We start from the raw sequence: 12,272 nt of genomic DNA on the forward strand, positions 1-12,272 counted from the left end.
AAACTAACGCAACATTGTAAATCAACTATACTACAGTATAAAATAAAAATTTTAAAAAAATCATGTCACTCATCTAGCTTGAATCTCTAATGGCATCCCACTGCTTCATAGAATAAAGTAAGGAATACCTAGCGTTCATTCATACCTTCATTCATTCAACAGATCATAACAGAGCACCCATTATGTGCCCTGGACCCTACTCCTGGTGTGTACCTGGGAGACAGCGATGAATAAGGCAGGTCAGACGCTGCCTCAAAGGGTTCAGACTCTAACGGGAAAGCTGAGCAACACACAAGTAAACAAATAAACTAGTTTTAGGTGGCTATACATGCTGGGATGAAATAAGACAGAATGCAACAAAACAACACGCACGGGCGTCTGCATGTGAGCAGAGACCTGCGTGACGGGACGGTGCAGAGGGGAGAGGAGTGTCTACACCTGGGTGGGACAAGCTGGCTGTGGCCGAGGAATCGAAAGTGGCTAGTGAGGCTGGAGCCCAGCACGTGAGGACAGCCAGGGTAATAAGGGATGACGGTGGAGAGCCAGCGTGACTGTACCATCACCACACGTGGTGAGAAGCTGGATGTCATCAAGTGCAAAGGGAAAGAAACACCTGGAGGGCTCTGAGCTGCAGTGTCCGGGTCTGACTTAGCTCCCCCAGTTCTTGCACCACCGCCCTCACTCACACTGGCTTTCATTCTGTCCTGAAGACATGCCAAGCTCCTCCTCTCTACAAGCTCCTGGTCTCACACTCAGTAACGAGGCACCATTCTGCCCCTTCCCCTTTTCACATGGCTAACCCCCTACCCATGCTTTAGTTCCAGGTGGAGAAGGTCTAGCTCAGTTTCACCACAATATATGATCTTCTTCCTCATAGCACTTATCACAGTGTCGTTACTAGTTTAATGTCTGTCTTCCTCACTAGACTGTAAAGAACAGAAACAACACTGCTCTGGTTTCAATCTCTATCTCCAAAGCCTAGCACTGGTCCTGGCATGTTAGGCAACAAATTAAATATTTGTTGAATGACTAGATGATGTACCTCAACATTGCACTGCATTATATGAGAAATAATAACCAGTGTCCTGTACATAGTAAAGGTATATATTCAACACCTGGTCACTTGATCAGAGAATACCAAAGATCCACGATAAAACGAACCTTAGAGATAATCTTATCAAACCTCTTTGTTTTATAATAAGAGAGGTCTGGAATAATAAGAGGGTGAGATATGAAGTGACTGGACCTCAATTATAAGTTGGTTAATCAACCTGATTCATCAATTTCACTTTAGCCCCCATTAGAAATTAATACTCTATCAAGTATTCTGCGACTCAGCCAGGGCCACTGTTAGACCACAGGACGCCTTTGGGCAAATTAGAAGCAAGTACCCCTTCCTCTGAACGGCCCCAGGCCCATGCTGAGGTTCAGGGCTTGGTGAGTGGCCTGAGGGCTGGACTTTAGCCGGTTTGGCCCCTCAGTCAGAGCCTTGTGCTGCAAACCACCTGCATAACCATGGGTGGTGGCCCCGGACTTAACGATAAACTTCCTATGTGCCAGTAAGTGTGGCAGGTCCACGAGTGATGTCAAGAGGAATACGACACAATCTCAGGGAGCCAGGCCGGCCTGCAGGTCAAGACTAGGACGGGGCTGCATGTACCCTCCCATCAAACCTGCGCCTCCCCAAAAAAGTCACGGGACCATGTCGAATATGGAGAAACACCTATTTAACTTGTAGTTTGCTGACAGAGAACTTAATAACAATGCCAAGAAATATGAGAGAGAAGAAAAGTCTGGAAAGGCCAAGATTAAAAAGGCCATTTAGAAGAGCAATCCAGAAGTGGCAAGAATACACACTGAAAATGCAATCCACCAGAGGAAACAAGCAATTTCTGGAGTGTGAGCGCTGGGGCTCCTGCTGTGGCAGCAGGAGTTCAGACTACGGGCAAGGTGACCAAGTTCACAGCCGTTGGTTGGCTCTGCAAATGCTACATGCAGGGGTATGAACCTCCATGAAAAGATGTTTGTCCCGATGGACACGTGTAAACACCAACTGGAAATGCTGAAGGTTCAAACACAACAAAGGGAGGACACGATGAGTCACTCCACAACCCTAACAATATACCACAAAACCAAGTGGATATGTTGCTTCAAGAAATGGCAGATGAAACTGGCCTTGATGTCAAATGCAACTACCACAGGGTCAGTAGGTTCTATAGGCACAAGTGTTGCTTCAATGGAACAGGATGAACTCTAAGAGACTTGCTTGTCTGCATGATCAAGAGTAAGTTACAGGGCTTCCCTGGTGGCGCAGTGGTTGAGAGTCCTCCTGCCGATGCAGGGGACTCGGGTTCGTGCCCCGGTCCGGGAAGATCCCACATGCGGCAGAGCGGCTGGGCCCGTGAGCCATGGCCGCTGAGCCTGCGCATCCGGAGCCTGTGCTCCGCAACGGGAGAGGCCACAACAGTGAGAGGCCCGCGTACCGCAAAAAAAAAAAAAAAATCGAGCACGAGGGACTTCCCTGGCGGTCTAGTGGTTAAGACTTCGCCTTCCAATGCAGGGGGTGCAGGTTCGATCCCTGGTCAGGGAAATAAGATCCCACGTGCCACGCAGTGCGGCCTTAATAAATAAATAATTTTTTAAAAAAGAATTCCTTGGTAAGGTTGGTGGAATAAAGCAAAATTTTCTTTCTTTTTTTTTTTTTTTTTTGCCGCGCCTTCCCCATCAGGGATTGAACCCATACCCCCTGCAATGGAAATGTGGAGCCTTAACCACTGGACCACCAGGGAAGTCCCTGAAGCAAGTTTTGAAGAAAGTCAGTGGCCTGTATTGGCAGAGAAGGTAGGGTAAAAATAGGAAGAACGATAGAAGATCTTAAGAGTTAAATTTATCTTACTTAAGGAAAGATTCCTATATGTAAGTGGTATAATGAAAATCAGTTTGTGGAAGATGTATGTGGGGGGTGTGTGTGTGAGACAGAGAGACAGACAGACAGACAGTCATGAGGAAGGGAGATGAGGAGATGCATCAGGAGAGCAGTATACAATCTTTTTGCTTCCAAGGATATTCTTTTATTACTTTTTCATAGCCATAAAGAATTTTATTTCCCAAACTGAACTTATTGAACAATAACTAATTCATTTCTCCATGTGTATGAATCAAGACATGAATAACATCATATGTAATCAAATCACGTACTAGATTTAAACACTGGCCCACTCCCCTCTCGTTACTCAGGATGGGGTCCAAAGAACGACTGGTTTCATCACTGGGACTGTGCTGATTTAAAAATAAAGAGATTACTCCACGTGGAGAATCAGATCTTGTCACGCAATGGCCCACAGGATCAAGTTAGGAAACCAAGATGGCCCCTCGCTCCACCATGGAATATTCCCCAGCAATACCCTCTGCCTTGGAACAGCTCTCAAATTAAGGCAGAGGCATACGATGTCTAGATACCATCAAATCAGCAGCTCTTGAACATTTTGGTCTCAGGACCCCTTTATATTCTTAAAAATTATTAAAGAACTCCCGGAATCTCATGTTTATATAGGTTATATTGATCAATACTTATCATACCAGAAATTAAAACTGAGAAAAATTTAAATATTTATAATACTTAAATAATAATGAACTCATTCCATGTTAACATAATTTTAAAGAAAATAAAACCCAAAAGTACCTAGGGAGATAAGTGTTGTTGTTGTACATTTGGGCAAATCAATTTGATGTCTGGCTTAATGGAAGATGGCTGGATTCTCCTACCTTCTACATTCAATCTGTTGTGAAAAATATCACAACACATGTAGATATCACACATCCTGTAGCCTCTAGTGAGCTCCACTATATATACATGAGAGCACGGGAGTATAAAAAGCAAACAACGTTTTCTTATTACCAGGAAAAGAGTTTTGACCTTGTGAATTTCTTGAAAAAGTCTCCAGGACGCCCAGGAGTCCCCAGACCGCACTGTTAGAACTGATGAGTTGGGTCATCACTAATCGTACCCTTTCCAAGGGCTCCAAACCCAGCTCTCAGCTTGTTCCCTGCTTTCCTACTTCCCCTCGTAAACCAGTGTCAAGGCTTCCATTCACCTTCCAACCTAACTGCTCTTTTGAAGGTCTACAAGCTCCAGGGCATCTCCATGTTCTGGTCCCCTTCTTGGTCTCTAACACCAAGTCAAACCTGGACTAATGCCTTTGCACTCGAGTCAGCTCTGCCAACCATCTCATCATTCACTCACACCTCAAGACCAAGAACCTCTCCCTCCCTGCCTTCTCCTCCGCGTTCCACGTGTGACTGGTCAGAAATCTTGCCGATGCATCTTAGATCAACTCAGGTTCACCGGCTCCTCTCCTTGCCCCATTCCTGTACGCTCTAATTCCTGCATATCTGATAAATCAGTAACTTATGGGACTGGTTTTCCTGCTCCCAAACTCTTCTTGTCCATTTGTTCATGCTGTCTTGCAAACCACTGCCAGACTTATCTTACTAAAGACGGGCATGCCTTGTGACCAGCTACAGACAGTATAACCCAGCAACCACTAACCTTCCAGGAGCCGTCTTTCATGACCCTCCATGTAGTGTATTGCATCGTTTGGCTCCACATCTTCAGCTCTCCCTGTATCCATGCCTGTTATCACCACGGCGGGGGGAGGGGGGGGAGGGTGATGACCTGCCTCACCCATTGACTCTGGGCTCAGCCATGAGACTTGCTTTAGTCCCTGAGATGTTAGGAGGCATGACCCAAGGGAAGGCTTTGCATTTCCACTTACTCTTTTATGATTCTGACATCTCCATGAAAGAGGACATGCTTAAGCTGGCCCCCTGAAGCAGCACCATCCAATAGAATTTTTAGTGGTGATGGATACATTCAACAGCAGCATTGTCCGATCTAGTGGCCACTAGCCACTAGTGAGGGTGTTGAACATTTGAAATGTGGCTAGTGTGACTCAAAAGCTGAAATTTTAATATTATTTCATTTTAATTAATTTAAAATAGCTATACATGGCTAATGACCATATTAGGCAAAACAGCTGTGGAGGTTGAGACACCTCCCTCCCCCACCACCTCCCAGAGCAGAACCAGATCATCCCAGTTGCTCCTGCTGAAGCCACCTTAAATCAGCCCACCACCTGCAGATTTCAGATACATGAGCAACAAGTGCTTATAGTTATATGCCGCTGACGTTTTTGTGGCTGTTTGTTACACAGCAAGAGCTAACTGATACATTTATCCCCTGACCCCACTGCCTATCCCAGACTGAACCCTCCTATGCCCACAAAAACACTCTGCTCCAGTGGGGTCATATTCCTCACTTTCCCAGCATATGCCAAGCTTGTTCCCATCCTCATGCATTTACCCCTGCAGTACCTCCCACCATGAATGGCCTCTCCATTTCCCCCTCCGCCTACTGAAAATGGACCTGTCTTTCAAGTCTTAAATGTAACCTCCTCTGTAAAATCTTTCCTCACTACTCTAACTCACAGCACTCCCTTGGGTCCATCACATGTTTTAGGTCTGATGCTTGAAAGCATTATGAGTCAGACACAGATTTGGGCTGAAATCCTAGTTTGGGTTTTTTTGGGTTTTTGGGGGGTTTTTTTTGCGGTACGCGGGCCTCTCACTGTTGTGGCCTCTCCCTTTGCGGAGCACAGGCTCCGGACGCGCAGGCTCAGCGGCCATGGCTCACGGGCCCAGCCGCTCCGTGGCATGTGGGATCCTCCCGTACCGGGGCACGAACCCGTGTCCCCTGCATCGGCAGGAGGACTCTCAACCACTGCGCCACCAGGGAAGCCCTAGTTTGGGTATTTTTAACTGACGCGATGGCCTTGGGTAATTACTAATTATTATTATTTCTTCATCTGAAAAAAAGGGGGCACGCTGTTTTGAGGATTAAATAATGTAAAACTAGCAAGTTCCTGACACATGTAGATATACTCATCCAATAATCACTTTCCTTCTCAGTGGGTTTCCTTTCATTTTCTTAATCTAATGCCCAGAACAGTACAGACCATCTAGTTCATGCTCACACTTCCTGTCAATTCACCCTTTCACTCAGGGCCATGTGAGGGTTTCCATCAGCTCAAAACAGCATCTACAAAACTACAAATAGTGGTGGGTGCTGTGATGCGGCACCAGATCCTCATTCAGCTCCTGGGAATGCAGTCCTCAGCCCTCCTCTTCGATAACCGCCTCCGTGGAAAAAACTGCCTGGGTCCAGGGCAGCCCTTATGGAATCACTGATCACTGTAAGGACATGGAGGTCCATCCCTCTCAGGAGACTTGAGAGAGCTCTGAAAGGCCATCCCACCCCCAGAGCTCCCAGGGGACTGGCTGGATGCCCTTGCTGGCCTGCACTGCAGCTCCACTACTCCGCTCAATCTTTCTTCACTGCCCTCCCTTCTACAATTGTGGATCTGCGAAGCTCGCCCTAATGAAATAACCTACCTGCTAATCTCCATCTCAGAGTCCTTCCTGGGAACCCAACCTGAAGCACAGAAATAAGATGCAAAGAGAGCTCTGGGAGTCTTTCTCACTGAAATGCACATTAAAAACCCAAATTGGCTCAGAAGGTGTGGACTGACAGGAATCACTTTGTAGCAATCGATTTTCTAGGTCTTTAGAACGTAATGTGGTTAGTCTGATGCCACAAGTAAAGAAGGGCGGAGGGCCCTAATTTAACATAGGGGTTCATGAATAGAATTCAGTGGGTCTGTTAACCTAGAGAGAAAAAGAAATTTCATTTTAATTTTCAGTAACCCGTAACTGGTATTTAGCATTTCCTTCCACTATAAATGTAGGCAACAAAACACAGTAGTATTAGCACTTAATGACCTTGCCACTAACAGAAGTCACAGATATTCTCCTATTATAGTCACAGTAGGTGTCTCTGAATATTGTTTACAGTCCCCATGACCTTGAAAGTTCCGGCATTAGCTGATCGTACACTGGATCCACTGCTACACCTTGCTATTTAATACGGTTAAGAAGAAAAAAACCGCATATATTACTTAATACAATTTTTAAAAAATATTTTAACTCATTTTTCAACAGAATTGATCTCCTTGGCAATCCTGTGGATTTCATCTTATGCATTTAAAAACCTAAGACAGGGTTTTACAGGCTACAGCAGACTGTGCAAGGAGGTCAGGGCAGTCAACCAACAAGGGGACACCCTCTGTCGGTGGAGACTTCGAGGACTCATTCTTTTTGGGCAAAGCCGACAAGCTCCACGTGGGTGCTGTCCCGGGCGAGATCTGCCCCGGCCAGAAGACGAGCACAGCCATTTCACCGGCAGGACAAGCTCCAGCCGCTGATGGCGTTGTTCCCTCCACTTCTGGAATGCACACAGCTTTATATGAAATCCACATGGTGCGCGGCGGCGGCAGGCGGCGGCACGAAAGGACTTTACCAAGTTGACAGCGTCCCCGAGCCCGGCCAGTTCAGAGAAGGATCCAGAGAGCGAAAGGTCCCTGTCCCGCTCCCCATCTGGCCGCCCTCCCCCCGCCCCCCATGGTGACAGTGCTCGGCTACAGGAAATTGGATCACCGGGGCGCCCTTTCCCAGCCCTTAACTCTGGACTGAGAGCAGAATCATTGCCAAGGCATATCCGGAGTCCACACACACAAATGCAGGGGCTGTCGGCTACATTCCCGGGGCGGAGAGCCCGGTTTGGCGGTCTTTTCCTGCCCCGGCACCCACGGCAGTCGCAGGGCCCGCGCGCCGGCTGCAACCCAGCTCTGGCCTTTGCCCCGCGCCCGCGCCTGGTCCCAACCGCACCGGGTCCTGTCCCCAAAAGGCAGGGGACAATGGCGAGACGCGGACCGACTTCTCGGAGGTGATGCGGTCCACAGCCGCCGGGGTGGAAACGCCGCCCGGGTCCCGGGGTCCGGGGTCGCGGGGTCGCGGTGTCCCTGAGTCGGGCAGTGCGCGCGCAGAGCGGCGCAGACGGGACGAGCTCCCCAGACCCGAGTGCACCTCGGACGACAGTGACCAGGCGGCGGGGAGGTGTCGGCGGGCCGGGCGGAGGCGGGAGCCCCCTTGGGCTTGGAGACCGAGCGCCGCACCCCGCGCCCCGGCGGCCTGCGGGTCTGGGTCCCCGCCCACGACGCTCACGTCCGTCCGGCTCCGCGGGCGCCCCCGGCCCGCCCGGGCCTTCCTTCCGACGCCGCGTCAGCCCCCCGCGCCCTCCCAGACAACTGCCCCCATCTCCCGCCCGGGGTCGCACTCACGTAGACCGAGTTGAGGTCGGATTTGTCGAAGAAGCGGAGCGCAGTGCTCAGCTCCAGGGCTGGGGAGACGCGGTCGTCCCCGGCCTCCAGCTCCAGGTCCCCCTGCCCGGGGCCGAAGGGAAAGAGCTCCTGGCGGCTCAGGCAGCCCCCGGGCCCCGCCAGCAGCAGCTGCAGCAGCAGCGCCCGCGTCCACGCAGCTCCGCTCCGGCGTACCGCGGCCAACATGTTCCCGGACTGCCGTCCCGCAAACCGAGGGGCTCTGCGGCCGGAGGCTGAGGAAGGCGGAGATGTAACCGGACGCCCCTCGGCAGCCCCTCCGCGTATCCCGCCTCCCGAGGTTCCCACCCCGGGAAACAGGGGAGGGAACCGAGGGAAGATGGGGAGGGCCCCGCCCCGTCCACAGGGCGCGCCGCGGAGGCTGCCCAATGGCCGCGAGGGGGAGGGCGAGGGGCGACACCTAATCCCCTAGCCGTTTTGCCCGGGTAGCCCTCCTTCCCCGCGGGGTGATGGGCGCTGGTGGCCGCTATTCCCGAAACCAGCCCAGTTCCCACCGAACGGCCCCTCCGGGAGTAAGAGCAGAGGGCCGGGCTCTGCACCATTATCCTCGGCCCAGGGCTAAGTCGTGGAGATCGGGCGACGCGGAAATGCCCTGGATTCAGGGACACAGTCCACCCCAACGCTGCTTGGTGGCGTCCGGAGGTCGGACATGGTCAGACTGGTAGGAAGAGGAAGGAGTAGGTGCTGAGGATCAGCAAGAAGGGATCGGGCCAGGAGCATGGCCATTTACTCATCCCTCCATTTTTTCAGCTTTATTGAGTGTGGGAGCCTATGCTTGGTAATGGGAACTTCGGCCAGAAGTCGGGTCCAACCCCCAAAGTCATGAGTGTACAACAGTGTTAGGCGGGGTGGAGCGCCCAAGTGATAAAGGACATCGGGAATGGAATAGCTGGTCAAGGATAGCATCTTTGGGTATATGGAAATCAAACCAGGTCTTCCGGAAGGCATAGAATTTCACCAGGGGGCTGCAGGAGGAACTTTCTAGAAGCTGGAGGGCTGAGCTGTGGGTGGATTCAAGGTGCCATTCCCCGGTGGAGAATTCGGGAAAGGAATTCCCGAATTCCAGTTCGAAGTAAGTTTAATACTAAACCTAGGAATTTGAACTCGCTCTAACCCTCACAGGAGAACTATTGAGAGTTCTTGACAAAGGGAGATAAGCGACATAAGTGGTATCCGAAATAATCCGTTGGTCATTAATTTGGCACTGGGTTGAAAGAAGAGACACAGAGGTCATCAGAGGATCGCTGAAAGGAAAAAAAAAATAAGAATGAGGAAAGAAAAGTGGAAACCGAGAAGAAATGAATCTAAAAGGCATTACAGTGAAAGAAGGAATAAGACCTGATTATAAATTTGATATGGGGGATGGGGTGAGAGGAGAAGAGTTTAAATTGGGTGGAAGGTTTTGAGCCTGGAGGATTGCAAAACATGTGTTGCCTTTTGAAATCAGGGAATGGGAGCTGGGAAGTTGGGAGTTGGGTATGTGTTTGATGTCAGACCTGTTAACCTGGAGGGGTCAACAGGGTATCCCCCATTGCCTGTTGCCCACTAAAATTAAGGACCTGGGACCCAGTTTGGGAGAATTCTCCCAATAAACAGCAAGTTCTGTATAATGTTTAAGGAGCATGAGTCCAGTAGAAAATATGAAGAAAAAGCCAACGAAATACACCATCGTTTTGCAATCATAATACCCCTAGGAGACAGAAACCATCCCCACTTTACAGAAGAGAGACAGGGACCCAGAGAGGTTTAAATCACTGCTAAGGTCGCACAGCTGCAAGCGCGCCCAGGACCCAGGGTGGTCTGGTTCCCCCTTCACCACTACACCAAGTGGAGTCATTATTGCTACACTTGTTTCTCTTGATGTTAAAGAGCAACTAACGCTGCCTGCCTGCAATCTGCTGCCAGATCCAGTGACTCTTCTTTCAGTTCCCTCCCAGAATTGCAGCGCCCGGAGCCTGAAGCCTCCGTCCTGCCCCAGAAGGACTTCCTACTCTACCCCATGCCATCCGTAGCCTCAGCTGCTGCACCGCCCGTCTCTGGGCTTCTGGGCCCCAGCTCTGCCCCTTCCAACGGAGAGAACTCCATACAGAGGCTCTTCTTTCATCCTCTGTGCTCACCTGCACAGGCCCCAGTTTTCCCAGTGTGTGCTCAGCCAGCCCCATCCGGCCCGTCCCTCAGACTCACCCCCTTCCAAACCCCCACCCCACCTTCTGTCTCACATCAGAGCTGGCTCTGAAGCCGCTGCCTGTCCCTGGAATGCTCTCACCCCCTCTCCCGAATTCTCTGCCTTTTTAGTACTCAGACAGCTTCTGAAACTCCTATTGGTCGGTGGAATTTTCCTCGGCTAATACAGAGCAAGAGCTGTTCTCCGCTCAGCGGGTAGCTTGGAGTCCAGTCTGGCTGAGGCCTGGGCTCTGCCATTTACTAGCCCTATGAACTTGCGCAGGTTTCTATATCCTCCTCATTTGCATGGGATGTTCATTCCCACAAACAAAGAATTGTTATGGGAATGAAAGAAGATGATCCCTGAAATGTTCCTAGCACAGAATCGGAGCATAAAGGAAGTACTCAGTTAATATTAAGCCATCATTATTATCTAAATGTCTGTTTTTCATGACTCTTATCATTTCCACAATTAATAAGAATCCGCTTTGTGTCAGATACTGTAGTAGGAATTCGAAATACGAAGACCATTAACTCATAATCCCTTTTGTAAGCAGCTCATAGCCTACTGGGAGAGACAGACACAACATTAACACAGTGGGATGTTTAACAGAGACACAGAGAACAACAGCGGATGCTCCTTGTTGAATGCCTGCTTCTGCTAGATGCTTTATGGAGCATCGAATTTAATACTAATAACAATTGCACAAGCTAGTAGCTTTATAGTTGATGTAGGGAAAATGAGATCTGCAAAAGTTAACGCGCCCAGTTTCACACAGTGGAAGAGCCAGGATTTGAACCCCCGTGTATCTGAAACCAAAGTTGATACTCTTTCTACCACACCCTCCTGCCTTTCTGTAGAAGGAGAGCTTTCTCCCTCAATTTCCATCCACAAAACATATTTGCTCCCTTGTTTATACACAATGTTCATGCTCTGTTTATGTATGCTTCTGTTCCCTAATTTCATTAGTATAGTCTTGCTTAAGTTAGTTTGTATATACTGTAAACTATCTGTCATTTCCTATTTATAGCCCTGCACTCACCACACGTTGCCTGGTGCTCAGGGGACATGACATCTATGCTGTGCCTCCCGTTAGGACAATGTGGGCCAGGTGCCAGCCACTCCTTTAGAATTTATAGTTTCAACATTTAGTGTGTAATCATAATCTTCATCATAGAATATTTAATTTCATATTTTGCTCTGATCATTTTCTAAGTGTATTTAATACCTAGATGTTTTTCTCTAGTTGTTTTATGCGGGGTTTTTTTTCCCCAGATATAAGCTCTTTGGGGCGAGGATCAGTTATTCTGTTTCTTTTCCAAAGTTCACAGAGCCTAGCACGATGCTGCATGCACGTTAATAAAAGTCAACAGTTTGAGAATTCAATAGTACTTTTAAGAATCATTTGAGGGACTTCCCTGGAGGTCCAGTGGTTAAGACTTCACCTTCCAATGCAGGGGGTGCGGGTTAGATCCCTGGTTGGGAAACTAAGATGCCACAGGGCAACTGAGACTGCGTGCTACAACTACTGAGCCCGCGCGCCTCAACTAGAGAGCCCGCGTGCAGCAAACTACAGAGCCCACGCGCCACAACCAGGAAAGAGAAAACCCGCACGCCACAACTAGAGAGAAGCCAGCACACAGCAACGAAGATCCCAAGTGCCACAACTAAGATCCGACGCAGCAAAAAAAAAAAAAAATCATTTGATATTTGCAGTAGCAATATGCACCCACAATTAAATGACTATGCCAGTTGTTTCTTTTTCTTTAAGTTAAACCCTACTTTTGAGACATGTACTCTTTCATTGACTGCTGTGA

General features: G+C 49.2%; 1 protein-coding gene and 1 pseudogene across 2 annotated transcripts in view; one reads left to right on the plus strand and one right to left on the minus strand.

Moving 5' to 3' along the window:
• The window catches only part of NID1 (nidogen 1), a 93,736-nt gene extending 85,235 nt beyond the window's left edge, over positions 1–8,501 (minus strand). For both annotated transcript variants that reach the window (XM_060126074.1, XM_060126073.1), the window contains exon 1: positions 8,235–8,501. In XM_060126074.1, the coding sequence (XP_059982057.1) occupies positions 8,235–8,459 (225 nt within the window). In that variant the 5' untranslated portion in view covers positions 8,460–8,501. The remainder of the gene's footprint in view (positions 1–8,234) is intronic.
• On the plus strand, positions 1,703–2,257 carry LOC132507071 (charged multivesicular body protein 1B2-like; annotated as a pseudogene).
• Positions 8,502–12,272: the final 3,771 nt, after the last annotated feature.

Source organism: Lagenorhynchus albirostris, chromosome 16 (assembly GCF_949774975.1).
Source record: "Lagenorhynchus albirostris chromosome 16, mLagAlb1.1, whole genome shotgun sequence".
Lineage (NCBI taxonomy): Eukaryota > Metazoa > Chordata > Mammalia > Artiodactyla > Delphinidae > Lagenorhynchus > Lagenorhynchus albirostris.